Consider the following 14,721-nt stretch of genomic DNA (forward strand, 5'->3'; position numbering starts at 1 on the left):
TTAGAATTATACAATCAGTATTGTTTGTGGCCGAGGAGATTAAAAAAAAAATAATTTAGACATTTTCAGACTTTCAAAATATTAAGCGTATCAATTACACTTGCATATTAAAACATACTTGAAAAATTACAGTAGGCGTTTCATAATATTTAAAGACGTATAATAACTCAAATAGACAGTACTGGAAAAAAAAGTACCGATACATATATTCCAGCTACAAAACTTATTCAGAAATCACACACATTCCTCAAACTTAAAGACTATTACACACTAAAAAATATCAGATAAGATTTTGTAACGCTTAAAAACGCATAGAATATTAAAAAAAGACAATTTTAAGCAAAGTTTAAAAAAAGTCCCCAAAGCAAGACGCGACATTCACTCTCTTCTCCCTCGTGGGACAAACAGAAGGTAAGGCCTCAGCGCGTTCCCCTATTTAACGCTAATTTCCATCATTTCTAAGGCCAAGGGGACTATTACACCGCTATCAACTACTCTACTAACACTTAGGGCTCAAGTGCAGATAGGTGTGACAGGTGGAAGGCGATTAATTAACGAGAAACACGTGAAAAACTGACGTGTTGTGAAAAGCGTGTCGGAAGCTGGTGTCTGGAGTGCTTGGCTTTTGTTGATATTCTGAAGTAAGTGCGGGGATGGTGGGAGTTTTTTTTTTTTTCCTTTAGTATTTAGGGTTAATTATAGGTGTGGCTTGTTTAAATAGTGGAAACGTGAAATATTAAAGGCATTGTAGGGTTATAGCATGGCCGGTTAGGTTATTTGCATTCATCTTCCGTCATTTGTCCACCAAGGGATTGTGAAAAAAAAACAACCTGTTAATTTCACGGCTTTGGATATTTTTTTGGCTAAATATGACTCGCGCTTTGGATAATGAATGAATCAGGAGTCGAAATAGATGAACTGAATTATGAAACGCAAGCCAACCGAAACATTAAATATAAGCGTTAATGTATCATCTGTTGTGTGTTGCTATTTTCTATATGGCCATTTATTAATATTTACGCATTCTTGTTATATTAATCTCTTTATGTATACTCGTCTGACAGTGATTCGATTTTGTATTCCAGTTTATTGTGTTACTACTTTTCACTAATGTATCTTTACTTCTATTTTTTTTTTTTCCTAAGGTATTTGTGGCTTTTAGAAGTGTGGAGAGTTGCATGGCTCGGTATTATTATAGTTTAAGCCATTACACACTACGTGGTAATAACCTACCTCATTTTGTTCTCACTATTCACATCATTTCTAATGATTACACTACTTGTCGGAAATTAATAATAACGCCACAATAGGCCTGGGAATGCACAGCGCTCTCAACTTTTTCTAAGTCCACAGGCAAACATAAATGGTGTATTGTTGCCTGAACTTCAGTTGTTAGGTTAGGTTAGGTTAGGTTAGATTAAATTAGGTGCTTCTCAATGTCTTGTCAAATTGCGAGAGGGAGAGTTTGGGGTATTTTCCTAGATATAGAGAATTTCCCACAGGCCCCCAAGCTTGCTTGAGGGATTGGGGGGCCGTGGGTAGAGATTGGAGACATTGGCTTGAACTATAAATTTACCCATTTATGTTTACCTGTGGACTTAGAAAAAGTTAAGAGCGCTGTGCATTCCCAGGCCTATTGTGGCGTTACTATTAATTTCCGACAAGTAGTGTAATCATTAGAAATGATGTGAATAGTGAGAAGAACAAAATGAGGTAGGTTATTACCACGTAGTGTGTACTGGCTTAAACTATAAATTTACCCATGGCTCAGTGAAAGGGTTAGGAAGGTAGTAATCTGAGGGAGTTCAAAAGATAACGATTTTTATTCATAATTTTTTGTGCCTAAATATATACTACTCACAGAATTTATTTAAGTTAAGGTAATTTTGTCATCAAGTGTATATATTTCTTGTTAGCCATCTTTGGAGTGTAAGAGACATGAGAACAATACAAGATGGCACTCACTGCTAACCTGAGGAACACCACAGCAAAAATCCACAGCAGAGTTCCACCCTTACCTTCCATCTTTATTCCATACATGTCTCCCTTCTCTCCACAGGCACTATGGCGATCCGGCCCCTCAAGAAACCCAAGATTGTCAAGAAACGGATTAAGAAGTTCATCCGCCATCAAAGTGACCGCTATGTTAAGATAAGGGTGAGTCTTGAGAGAGAGAGAGAGAGAGAGAGAGAGAGAGAGAGAGCTTGTTAATAATTTTACTTCTTTCTCTTCTTCCTAATCTTCTCCTCTTTTCCTTCTCTACATCTCTTGAGCTTCCTCTTCTTTGCTCTTCTTCCTCTTCCCTAGCCTAACCTGATATAGACAGACTTTTCAGTAATATCCCCATTTCTTTTCTTTATATTACTTCTATCACTTCTTCCTTCTCTTCTTCACCTCTTCCTTCACCCATTCTCATCCTCTTTCTTTTCCTCTTATTCTTCTCACTTAACCTCTCTCATTTCCTCCTCTACACCTCTCTCTTCCTCTTCTTTTCTTCCTCCTTTACCCATTCTCATCCTCTTTATCTTTTCCTCTTATTCTTCTTACTTAACCTCTTTCTTTTCCTCCTCTTCCTCTTCCCCTTCCTCTTCCTCCTACAGCAGTCTAACCCAGTCTCCTCTCACAGCCCAACTGGAGGAAGCCCAAAGGTATCGACAACAGGGTGAGGCGGAGGTTCAAGGGACAGTACCTCATGCCCAATGTTGGCTATGGGTCGGCCACCAAGACCAAACATATGCTGCCCAACGGCTTCAGGAAGGTTCTCATTCACAACGTGCGGGTAAGTGATGCTGCTCCTGCTGGTGGGGGGGGGGGCGAGTGGGGTGCTAAAGTGAAGTTAGGTTAGGTTAACTCTTCTAATCGGGTCGTTCCTAGTATGAGTGTATTCTGAAATTATCCTGTTACTATTTTTTATTCTTGTGTTGTAATGTATTGCACAGATTCTTAATTAAATGGTATAGTAAGGCCTTTAGTTTATTGAGTAATTATACATAAACTTTAGTATAAGCCTCTAGAATTGATATGGATTAAAATGAGGGTTAATTTAAATTGTCCTGTTTGTATTTCTGTTCTTGTGTTGTAATGTATTGCACAGATCCTTAATTCCATAGCATAGTGAGGCCTTTAGTTTATAGAGTAATTATACACAAACTAACATTTTTTTTTTTTTTTTATGTAGGAAGGATACTGGCCAAGGGCAACAAAAATCTAATAAAAAAAAAATGCCCACTGAAATGCCAGTCCCATAAAAAGGGTCAAAGCAGTGGTCAAAAATTGGTGGATAAGTGTCTTGAAACCTCCCTCTTGAAGGAATTGAAGTCATAGGAAGGTGGAAATACAGAAGCAGGCAGGGAGTTCCAGAGTTTACCAGAGAAAGGGATGAATGATTGAGAATACTGGTTAACTCTTGCGTTAGAGAGGTGGACAGAATAGGGGTGAGAGAAAGAAGAAAGTCTTGTGCAGCGAGGCCGTGGGAGGAGGGGAGGCATGCAGTTAGCAAGATCAGAAGAGCAGTTGGCATGAAAATAGCGGTAGAAGACAGCTAGATGTGCAACATTGCGGCGGTGAGAGAGAGGCTGAAGACAGTCAGTTAGAGGAGAGGAGTTGATGAGACGAAAAGCTTTCGATTCCACCCTGTCTAGAAGAGCAGTATGAGTGGAACCCCCCCAGACATGTGAAGCATACTCCATACATGTACGGATAAGGCCTTTGTACAGAGTTAGCAGCTGGGGGGGTGAGAAAAACTGGCGGAGACGTCTCAGAACACCTAACTTCATAGAAGCTGTTTTAGCTAGAGATGAGATGTGAAGTTTCCAGTTCAGATTATAAGTAAAGGACAGACCGAGGATGTTCAGTGTAGAAGAGGGGGACAGTTGAGTGTCATTGAAGAAGAGGGGATAGTTGTCTGGAAGGTTGTGTTGAGTTGATAGATGGAGGAATTGAGTTTTTGAGGCATTGAACAATATCAAGTTTGCTCTGCCCCAATCAGAAATTTTAGAAAGATCAGAAGTCAGGCGTTCTGTGGCTTCCCTGCGTGATATGTTTACCTCCTGAAGGGTTGGACATCTATGAAAAGACGTGGAAAAGTGCAGGGTGGTATCATCAGCATAGGAGTGGATAGGACAAGAAGTTTGGTTTAGAAGATCATTAATGAATAATAAGAAGAGAGTGGGTGACAGGACAGAACCCTGAGGAACACCACTGTTAATAGATTTAGGAGAAGAACAGTGACCGTCTACCACAGCAGCAATAGAACGGTCAGAAAGGAAACTTGAGATGAAGTTACAGAGAGAAGGATAGAAACCGTAGGAGGGTAGTTTGGAAATCAAAGCTTTGTGCCAGACTCTATCAAAGGCTTTTGATATGTCCAAGGCAACAGCAAAAGTTTCACCAAAGTCTCTAAAAGAGGATGACCAAGACTCAGTAAGGAAAGCCAGAAGATCACCAGCAGAGCGGCCTTGATGGAACCCATACTGGCGATCAGATAGAAGGTTGTGAAGTGATAGATGTTTAATAATCTTCCTGTTGAGGATAGATTCAAAAACTTTAGATAGGCAGGAAATTAAAGCAATAGGACGGTAGTTTGAGGGATTAGAGTGGTCACCCTTTTTAGGAACAGGTTGAATGTAGGCAAACTTCCAGCAAGAAGGAAAGGTAGATGTTGACAGACAGAGCTGAAAGAGTTTGACTAGGCAAGGTGCAAGCACGAAGGCACAGTTTCGGAGAACAATAGGAGGGACCCCATCAGGTCCATAAGCCTTCCGAGGGTTTAGGCCAGCGAGGGCATGGAAAACATCATTACGAAGAATTTTAATACGTGGCATGAAGTAGTCAGAGGGTGGAGGAGAGGGAGGAACAAGCCCAGAATCGTCCAAGGTAGAGTTTTTAGCAAAGGTTTGAGCAAAGAGTTCAGCTTTAGAAATAGATGTGATAGCAGTGGTGCCATCTGGTTGAAGTAGAGGAGGGAAAGAAGAAGAAGCAAAGTTATTGGAGATATTTTTGGCTAGATGCCAGAAATCACGAGGGGAGTTAGATCTTGAAAGGTTTTGACATTTTCTGTTAATGAAGGAGTTTTTGGCTAGTTGGAGAACAGACTTGGCATGGTTCCGGGCAGAAATATAAAGTGCATGAGATTCTGGTGATGGAAGGCTTTTTGTGGGCCACCTCTCTATCATGTATAGCACAAGAACAAGCTGTGTTAAACCAAGGTTTAGAAGGTTTAGGACGAGAAAAAGAGTGAGGAATGTACGCCTCCATGCCAGACACTATCACCTCTGTTATGCGCTCAGCACACAAAGACGGGTCTCTAACACGGAAGCAGTAGTCATTCCAAGGAAAATCAGCAAAATACCTCCTCAGGTCCCCCCAACTAGCAGAGGCAAAACGCCAGAGGCACCTTCGCTTAGGGGGGTCCTGAGGAGGGATTGGAGTGATAGGACAAGATAAAGATATGAGATTGTGATCGGAGGAGCCCAACGGAGAAGAAAGGGTGACAGCATAAGCAGAAGGATTAGAGGTCAGGAAAAGGTCAAGAATGTTGGGCGTATCTCCAAGACGGTCAGGAATACGAGTAGGGTGTTGCACCAATTGCTCTAGGTCATGGAGGATAGCAAAGTTGTAGGCTAGTTCACCAGGATGGTCAGTGAAGGGAGAGGAAAGCCAAAGCTGGTGGTGAACATTGAAGTCTCCAAGAATGGAGATCTCTGCAAAAGGGAAGAGGGTCAGAATGTGCTCCACTTTGGAAGTTAAGTAGTCAAAGAATTTCTTATAGTCAGAGGAGTTAGGAGAGAGGTATACAGCACAGATAAATTTAGTATGAGAATGACTGTAGTCGTAGCCAGATGGTGGAAAACTCGGAAGATTCAAGAGCGTGGGCACGAGAGCAGGTTAAGTCATTGCGCACATAAACGCAGCATCCAGCTTTGGATCGAAAATGAGGATAGAGAAAGTAGGAGGGAACAGAAAAGGGGCTACTGTCAGTTGCCTCAGACACCTGAGTTTCAGTGAGGAAAAGAAGATGAGGTTTAGAAGAGGAGAGGTGGTGTTCTACAGATTGAAAATTAGATCTTAGACCGCGAATGTTGCAGAAGTTAATGAAGAAAAAGTTGAGGGGGGTGTCAAGACACTTAGGGTCGTCGACAGAAAGGCAGTCCGATCTGGGGACATTTATGGTCCCCTCCCCAGATGGGGACTCCGAGGCTGGTGTGGGAGTCGCCATGATGATTTTTACATTTTTGAGTGAAGGGTGTGTGTGTTATTAGGTGCTTGTAGTTTTGTGTGGAAGAAGAGAGTTGTCTTTAGAGGGCAGGCTGTGACTACCCCCTTGTGTTGTGAGACACAAAGGGAAACGTTCAGTGAGGTCACAGCTGGGTTTAATGATAAGTTCACAGCACCCCCTGAACAGTGCTTTAGACCTCACTGGGAGTAATTATCGTTTCGGCAGGTGTCTACTGCCTCCTCCTCCTAAAAAAAAAATAAAAATAAAATAAAATAAAAATAAAAAAATAAAGGCAAATGTATCTTAGCATCTTGAAGTCTTACTATGATGACAAACTTTATAGGCTAGAGTGCGGAGGCCTGCAGTGGCGGGCGTGTCGAAAACTCATCACCAACACACTGAGCATGTATTGTAAAACGTGCTCCTTGCTTGTGTGGGAGTGTGTGTTGATTGGTGTGTTTTCTCTCCCCTTACACACACACACACACACACACACACACACACACACACACACACACACACACACACACACACACACACACACACACACACACACATACAGGAGCTGGAGGTGCTGATGATGCAAAATAGAACCTTCTGCGGGGAGATCGCTCACGGTGTGTCGTCTCGCAAGCGCAAGGAAATCGTGGAGCGCGCCAACCAGCTGTCCATCCGCCTCACAAACGGTTCTGCACGCCTCAGGACGGAGGAATCCACCTAGACCCATGCGGATGCTTGTGGATGAGGGACAAAAAAAAAACTTTGTAGCAGCCGTTTTGTGAGAAATAAAGTGAATGTGTTTTGGGAGAGCTACTGTTGTTGTTTGACTTCTCTGCTGGTGTGTGTGTGTATGTGTGTGTGTGTGTGTGTGTGTGTGTGTGTGTTTGAGAGAGAGAGAGAGGTGTCTTTATTTCTGAATTTGTATGTGAAAGAGAGAGGGAGTAAGTGTGTGTGTGTGTGTGTGACTGTCTATTTGTATTTGAAAGAGAGAGGTGTCTTTATTTCTGAAATTGTTTGTGAAAGAGAGGGAGTGTGTGTGCTTATGAAAGGTAAATGTATATTTATAAAAAGTGTATTTGTGCTTGTATGTCTGTTGTTTATATTTGAATGTGTGTGAGAGGAAGAAGAGGAGGAGGAAGTTAGTGTGTGTTACTTTATGAAAAGTAACTATGTACATTTATGAGGTGTGTGTGTGTGGAGGGGGTGGGGGGAGAGAAGTACACACATACAACCTCTTGGGGCCGGCTGTTTGGGTGAAGGGCACCAGGACATCCACCCTGTCTCACCCAAGCAAGAGGGTCTGCTGGTGAACAGGTTGGAGATGAGCTGAGGTGATCTACCTGGCCAGGACTCTTGGTGTCACCTGCTTCTGTGTTTGATCAGGTCACCTTTGTGTTGTGGAAGCAGTGAGGTAAGCGTGTGTGTGTGTGTGTGAGAGAGAGGGAGACAGACAAACCTTGTATGACAGAGAAGGATATGTTTCATTTAATCTTTGTTTTGTATTGATAATATGTTTTGTTCCTTGTATGATTTCCTGGTATTTATTTGTATTTATTTATTTTATTTATTTATTTATTTTTATTTCTCTTATTTATCTATTTTTTTTTTGGGTGGTGCACAAGACTTTTTCCACCACGGGCTGGCAGGGCTGAGAGTGTGAAATGTGTGTGTGTGTATGGTGCCATGTCTGGGCCTCCCTGTGTGTGAGTGCTAGCCTGGTATATGGACAGATTTATTTTGAAGTTTTTATATTTTTCCCTTTACTTTTAAATTGTTATCATCTTGAAATTAGTTCAGAGATCAAAAATATATGATGTCAGATACATAGGTACTTATTTATTAATTTATTTTAATGTTTATGTTACTGTTTTATTAGTTCAGAGAGGGAGAGAGTCTTGCATTCATGGTCACCCAAGACGTACCAATTTCAGACCAAAATTAATCTACCATTCAATCTTTATTAGCTATTATCTAATATATTACCACTTTTAAACACCAAATCCATCAACCATTTAGTCCACAGCACCTGTATTCCTAAGTACATAACGTTTAGACCTGAAATTAATCTGTAGTTCATATTGCAGCACCTGTGTCACCTTGTACTGCTCCTCCTCTCCCCGACAACCCGAGGAAGAGGAGCAGCCTGCCTGTAGGTCCTCATGGCAGTCTTTGGGCACAGAGGAATGAAGAGATGTGGATGATAAAGGAACACAAGCAGAGGAATGATGGATATAAATGAATTAGATAAAAGGAAGAGTGGACAAAGGATGAGGGAACTGAAGACATCAAGGCACCCATCTGCTGTGAAGTAAGTCCACTTAACCTGTATTCATTGGGAGGAGTGAAAGGAAGCGGATGTGTGGAGAGGGAGAAAAGATGGGAAAGTTACAAGGATGCAGAGAGGAAGGGGAGGAACCACTAGAAAGAAGAAATGTGAGGAATGAAGAGAAGGATATGATAGGAAGAGTGAGGGAAAGAAAGAGGAGGAGTGAAAGGGAGAAAGGGATGAATGAGATGAAGGGAAGAGAATATGTGAGGAGACTAGAGAGAGAGAAGGTTAGGGGGGGAGAACTGGCCTGAGAAACCCACCACTCACCTTGACTTCACCACATTCATGCTGGAAGCCACAGGTCAGACTCACCACACAGCTAATGTCATCAATAAACTTTGTGGCAAATGTCAGAGATAACCTCTTGTATTTTATTGAAACCCAAGCAACATTTGTAACACTTTTTTCATGCTCTTAAATTATAAAATAGCCTAAAACAAATCCTGCATGCTTCAATGAACTTTCAACTTATTTTTATTAGAAACGTACTCATCTCAAATATGACAGAATTCTACAAAACAGACAGACAGACATATTGAGAATAAGTACATTTATAATTTTTTGTGCCTAAATATATACTACTCACAGAATTTATTTAAGTTAAGGTAATTTTGTCATCAAGTGAATATATTTCTTGTTAGCCATCTTTGGAGTGTAAGAGACATGAGAACAATACAAGATGGCACTCACTGCTAACCTGAGGAACACCACAGCAAAAATCCACAGCAGAGTTCCACCCTTACCTTCCATCTTTATTCCATACATGTCTCCCTTCTCTCCACAGGCACTATGGCGATCCGGCCCCTCAAGAAACCCAAGATTGTCAAGAAACGGATTAAGAAGTTCATCCGCCATCAAAGTGACCGCTATGTTAAGAAAAGGGTGAGTCTTGAGAGAGAGAGAGAGCGAGCTTGTTAATAATTTTACTTCCTCCTTCACTCTTTCACTTCCTAATCTTTTCCTCTTTTCTTTCTCTACATCTTTTGAGCTTCCTCCTCTTTGCTCTTCTTCCTCTTCCCTAGTCTAACCTAATATAGATAAACTTTTCAGTAATATCCCCATTTCTTTTCTTTATCTATATTACTTCTATCATTTCTTCCTTATCTTCTTCACCTCTTCCTTCATCCATTCTCATCCTCTTTCTTTTCCTCTTATCCTTTCTCTCTTAACCTCTCTCATTTCCTCCTCTACACCTCTCTTCCTCTTTTCTTCCTCCTTCACCCATTCTCATCCTCTTTATCTTTTGCTCTTATTCTTCTTACTTAACCTCTTTCTTTTCCTCCTCTACACCTCTTCCTCCTCTTCCTCTTCCTCCTACAGCAGTCTAACCCAGTCTCCCCTCACAGCCCAACTGGAGGAAGCCCAAAGGCATTGACAACAGGGTGAGGTGGAGGTTCAAGGGACAGTACCTTATGCCCAATGTTGGCTACGGGTCGGCCACCAAGACCAAACATATGCTGCCCAACGGCTTCAGGAAGGTTCTCATTCACAACGTGCGGGTAAGTGATGCTGCTCCTGCCGGGGGGGGGGGGGGGAGTGGGGTGCTAAAGTGAAGTTAGGTTAGGTTAGGTTAACTCTTCTAATCGGGTCAGTCCTAGTATAAGTGTATTCTGAAATTATCCTGTTAGTATTTTTTATTCTTGTGTTGTAATGTATTGCACAGATTCTTAATTAAATGGTATATTAAGGCGTTTAGTTTATTGAGTAATTGTACATAAACTTTAATATAAGCCTCTAGAATTGATATGGATTAAAATGAGGGTTAATTTAAATTGTCCTGTTTGTATTTCTGCTCTTGTGTTGTAATGTATTGCACAGATCCTTAATTCTGTAGCATAGCGAGGCCTTTAGTTTATACAGTAATTATACACAAACTAACATAAGCAAGCCATTCTAAAATTATGGATGAAAAGAAAGATTTAGGCATTGGTGTAAGTTTTATGCCAGAGTGAAGACCTGCACCAAGACCTTGAATGCACCAAGGTTCTGAGAATTGCACTTAAGGGTTCTTCTTAACTCACTGTGGCACAAGACAGTTACCAGCACCAGAATTAATGCATGAAATTTTTACAAGCATCTATGAGGTATGGGACGAAAAAGATGAGATTTTGGAATTTCTACCCAGTTTAGAGATAGGAGGTGGCTGTTAAACAAAATATATCTCAAGGGAATTAGTTATCAAGTAAAGATGTACTAAATACCAGTTAAAGGGTTAAGTTGGCCTTATCTTTAAACTGTAGTTGGTCTGTGTAATCAACTTTAATTTCTGGTGTTGGTGCATCACGCCATCCTTCACCACGTCCCAGATCTTGCTCAACTCTTCGGCTCATTAAGCACAGTTGGGAAATTTAACTATAAAACTAAGCATAACTAGTGCCAGTCAGAATCCTACTTAAGAATCTTTGTGCATAAAGGCAAATGTATTTTAGCATCTTGAAGTCTTACCATGATGACAAACTTTATAGGCTAGAGTGCGGAGGCCTGCAGTGGCGGGCGTGTCGAAAACTCATCACCAACACACTGAGCATGTATTGTAAAACGTGCTCCTTGCTTGTGTGGGAGTGTGTGTTGATTGGTGTGTTTTCTCTCTCCCCTTACACACACACACACACACACATACAGGAGCTGGAGGTGCTGATGATGCAAAATAGAACCTTCTGCGGGGAGATCGCTCACGGTGTGTCGTCTCGCAAGCGCAAGGAGATCGTGGAGCGCGCCAACCAGGTGTCCATCCGCCTCACAAACGGTTCTGCACGCCTCAGGACGGAGGAATCCACCTAGACCATGCGGATGCTTGTGGATGAGGGACAAAAAAAAACTTTGTAGCAGCCGTTTTGTGAGAAATAAAGTGAATGTGTTTTGGGAGAGCTACTGTTGTTGTTTGACTTCTCTATTGGTGTGTGTGTGTGTGTGTGTGTGTGTTTGAGAGAGAGAGAGGTGTCTTTATTTCTGAATTTGTATGTGAAAGAGAGAGGGAGTGTGTGTGTGTGTGTGTGACTGTCTATTTGTATTTGAAAGAGAGAGGTGTCTTTATTTCTGAATATGTATGTGAAAGAGGGAGTAAGTGTGTGTGTGTGTTTGTGTGAGAGAGAGACTGTCTATTTGTATTTGAGAGAGAGAGAGGTGTCTTTATTTCTGAAATTGTTTGAGAAAGAGAGGGAGTAAGTGTGTGTGTGCTTATGAAAGGTAAATGTATATCATTTATGAAAAGTGTATTTGTGCTTGTATGTCTGTTGTTTATATTTGAATGTGTATGAGAGAAAGAAGAGGAGGAGGAAGTTAGTGTGTGTGTGTTAATTTATGAAAAGTAACTATGTACATTTATGAGGTGTGTGTGTGTGTGTGTGTGTGTGTGTGTGTGTGTGTGTGTGTGTGTGTGTGTGGGGGGGTGGGGGGGAGAGAAGTACACACAGAACCTTTAAGTTAAGGTAATTTTGTCATCAAGTGAATATATTTCTTGTTAGCCATCTTTGGAGTGTAAGAGACATGAGAACAATACAAGATGGCACTCACTGCTAACCTGAGGAACACCACAGCAAAAATCCACAGCAGAGTTCCACCCTTACCTTCCATCTTTATTCCATACATGTCTCCCTTCTCTCCACAGGCACTATGGCGATCCAGCCCCTCAAGAAACCCAAGATTGTCAAGAAACGGATTAAGAAGTTCATCCGCCATCAAAGTGACCGCTATGTTAAGATAAGGGTGAGTCTTGAGAGAGAGAGAGAGCGAGCTTGTTAATAATTTTATTTCCTCCTTCACTCTTTCTCTTCCTAATCTTTTCCTCTTTTCCTTCTCTACATCTCTTGAGCTTCCTCCTCTTTGCTCTTCTTCCTCTTCCCTAGTCTAACCTAATATAGATAAACTTTTCAGTAATATCCCCATTTCTTTTCTTTATCTATATTACTTCTATGAGTTCTTCCTTCTCTTCTTCACCTCTTCCTTCACTCATTCTCATCCTCTTTCTTTTCCTCTTATCCTTTCTCTCTTAACCTCTCTCATTTCCTCCTCTACACCTCTCTTCCTCTTTTCTTCCTCCTTCACCCATTCTCATCCTCTTTATCTTTTGCTCTTATTCTTCTTACTTAACCTCTTTCTTTTCCTCCTCTACACCTCTTCCTCCTCTTCCTCTTCCTCTTCCTCTTCCTCCTACAGCAGTCTAACCCAGTCTCCTCTCACAGCCCAACTGGAGGAAGCCCAAAGGCATCGACAACAGGGTGAGGCGGAGGTTCAAGGGGCAGTACCTCATGCCCAATGTCGGCTATGGGTCGGCCACCAAGACCAAACATATGCTACCCAACGGCTTCAGGAAGGTTCTCATTCACAACGTGCGGGTAAGTGATGCTGCTCCTGCTGGGGGGGGGGAGTGGGGTGCTAAAGTGAAGTTAGGTTAGGTTAACTCTTCTAATCAGGTCAGTCCTAGTATAAGTGTATTCTGAAATTATCCTGTTGGTACTTTTTATTCTTGTGTTGTAATGTATTGCACAGATTCTTAATTAAATGGTATATTAAGGCATTTAGTTTATTGAGTAATTGTACATAAACTTTAATATAAGCCTGTAGAATTGATATGGATTAAAACGAGGGTTAATTTAAATTGTCCTGTTTGTATTTCTGTTCTTGTGTTGTAATGTATTGCACAGATCCTTAATTCTGTAGCATAGCGAGGCCTTTAGTTTATACAGTAATTATACACAAACTAACATAAGCAAGCCATTCTAAAATTATGGATGAAAAGAAAGATTTAGGCATTGGTGTAAGATTTATGCCAGAGTGAAGACCTGCACCAAGACCTTGAATGCACCAAGGTTCTGAGAATTGCACTTAAGGGTTCTTCTTAACTCACTGTGGCACAAGACAGTTACCAGCACCAGAATTAATGCATGAAATTTTTACAAGCATCTATGAGGTATGGGATGAAAAAGATGAGATTTTGGAATTTCTACCCAGTTTAGAGATAGGAGGTGGCTGTTAAACAAAATATATCTCAAGGGAATTAGTTATCAAGTAAAGATGTACTAAATACCAGTTAAAGGGTTAAGTTGGCCTTATCTTTAAACTGTAGTTGGTCTGTGTAATCAACTTTAATTTCTGGTGTTGGTGCATCACGCCATCCTTCACCACGTCCCAGATCTTGCTCAACTCTTTGGCTCATTAAGCACAGTTGGGAAATTTAACTATAAAACTAAGCATAACTAGTGCCAGTCAGAATCCTACTTAAGAATCTTTGTGCATAAAGGCAAATGTGTCTTAGCATCTTGAAGTCTTACCATGATGACAAACTTTATAGGCTAGAGTGCGGAGGCCTGCAGTGGCGGGCGTGTCGAAAACTCATCACCAAAACACTGAGCATGTATTGTAAAACGTGCTCCTTGCTTGTGTGGGAGTGTGTGTTGATTGGTGTGTTTTCTCTCTCCCCTTACACACACACACACACACACACACACACACACACACACACACACACACACACACACACACACACACACACACACACACACACACACACACACACACACACACATACAGGAGCTGGAGGTGCTGATGATGCAAAATAGAACCTTCTGCGGGGAGATCGCTCACGGTGTGTTGCCTCGCAAGCGCAAAGAGATCGTGGAGCTCGCCAACCAGCTGTCCATCCGCCTCACAAACGGTTCTGCACGCCTCAGGACGGAGGAATCCACCTAGACCGTGCGGATGCTTGTGGATGAGGGACAAAAAAAAAACTTTGTAGCAGCCATTTTGTGAGAAATAAAGTGAATGTGTTTTGGGAGAGCTACTGTTGTTGTTTGACTTCTCTATTGGTGTGTGTGTGTGTGTGTGTGTGTGTGTGTGTTTGAGAGAGAGAGAGGTGTCTTTATTTCTGAATTTGTATGTGAAAGAGAGAGGGAGTGTGTGTGTGTGTGTGACTGTCTATTTGTATTTGAAAGAGAGAGGTGTCTTTATTTCTGAATTTGTATGTGAAAGAGGGAGTAAGTGTGTGTGTGTGTTTGTGTGAGAGAGAGACTGTCTATTTGTATTTGAGAGAGAGAGAGGTGTCTTTATTTCTGAAATTGTTTGAGAAAGAGAGGGAGTAAGTGTGTGTGTGCTTATGAAAGGTAAATGTATATCATTTATGAAAAGTGTATTTGTGCTTGTATGTCTGTTGTTTATATTTGAATGTGTATGAGAGAAA

The 14,721-nt window shown here is 41.4% G+C and overlaps 2 protein-coding genes across 6 annotated transcripts; both read left to right on the plus strand.

Moving 5' to 3' along the window:
* Nucleotides 1-364: 364 nt before the first annotated feature.
* On the plus strand, nucleotides 365-7,031 carry LOC135094213 (large ribosomal subunit protein eL32-like). 2 transcript variants are annotated; one of them, XM_063994086.1, is made up of 4 exons: nucleotides 365-411; nucleotides 2,060-2,157; nucleotides 2,627-2,779; nucleotides 6,780-7,031. In XM_063994086.1, the coding sequence occupies exons 2-4, from the start codon at nucleotides 2,065-2,067 to the stop codon at nucleotides 6,936-6,938; spliced, it is 405 nt and encodes a 134-aa protein (XP_063850156.1). In that variant the 5' UTR covers nucleotides 365-411; nucleotides 2,060-2,064; the 3' UTR covers nucleotides 6,939-7,031. The 2 variants fall into 2 exon arrangements, with proteins under 2 accessions (XP_063850156.1, XP_063850157.1); XM_063994087.1 differs by lacking the exon at nucleotides 365-411 and adding an exon at nucleotides 496-641.
* A 24-nt stretch (nucleotides 7,032-7,055) lies between these two features.
* LOC135094212 (large ribosomal subunit protein eL32-like) lies at nucleotides 7,056-14,326 on the plus strand. Of its 4 annotated transcripts, none has more exons than XM_063994081.1 (6): nucleotides 7,056-7,118; nucleotides 7,210-8,525; nucleotides 9,331-9,428; nucleotides 9,893-10,005; nucleotides 12,727-12,880; nucleotides 14,076-14,326. In XM_063994081.1, the coding sequence occupies exons 3-6, from the start codon at nucleotides 9,336-9,338 to the stop codon at nucleotides 14,232-14,234; spliced, it is 519 nt and encodes a 172-aa protein (XP_063850151.1). In that variant the 5' UTR covers nucleotides 7,056-7,118; nucleotides 7,210-8,525; nucleotides 9,331-9,335; the 3' UTR covers nucleotides 14,235-14,326. The 4 variants fall into 4 exon arrangements, with proteins under 4 accessions (XP_063850151.1, XP_063850152.1, XP_063850153.1 ...); XM_063994082.1 differs by lacking the exon at nucleotides 7,056-7,118 and having other exon boundaries at nucleotides 7,182-7,628; nucleotides 8,302-8,525; XM_063994083.1 differs by lacking the exons at nucleotides 7,056-7,118; nucleotides 9,893-10,005 and adding an exon at nucleotides 12,171-12,251 and having other exon boundaries at nucleotides 7,182-8,525; nucleotides 12,728-12,880.
* Nucleotides 14,327-14,721: the final 395 nt, after the last annotated feature.

Source organism: Scylla paramamosain, chromosome 45, assembly GCF_035594125.1.
Source record: "Scylla paramamosain isolate STU-SP2022 chromosome 45, ASM3559412v1, whole genome shotgun sequence".
Lineage (NCBI taxonomy): Eukaryota > Metazoa > Arthropoda > Malacostraca > Decapoda > Portunidae > Scylla > Scylla paramamosain.

Excerpts from the sequence above, each read along its gene's own strand:
- LOC135094213 (XM_063994086.1), top strand. The coding sequence starts at position 2,065 with ATGGCGATCCGGCCCCTCAAGAAACCCAAGATTGTCAAGAAACGGATT. Across the intron at positions 2,158-2,626 it reads ACCGCTATGTTAAGATAAGG|CCCAACTGGAGGAAGCCCAA; the intron begins GTGAGTCTTGAG and ends CTCCTCTCACAG. Across the intron at positions 2,780-6,779 it reads TTCTCATTCACAACGTGCGG|GAGCTGGAGGTGCTGATGAT; the intron begins GTAAGTGATGCT and ends ACACACATACAG.
- LOC135094212 (XM_063994081.1), top strand. The coding sequence starts at position 9,336 with ATGGCGATCCGGCCCCTCAAGAAACCCAAGATTGTCAAGAAACGGATT. Across the intron at positions 10,006-12,726 it reads ACCAAGACCAAACATATGCT|GCCCAACTGGAGGAAGCCCA; the intron begins GCCCAACGGCTT and ends TCTCCTCTCACA. Across the intron at positions 12,881-14,075 it reads TTCTCATTCACAACGTGCGG|GAGCTGGAGGTGCTGATGAT; the intron begins GTAAGTGATGCT and ends ACACACATACAG.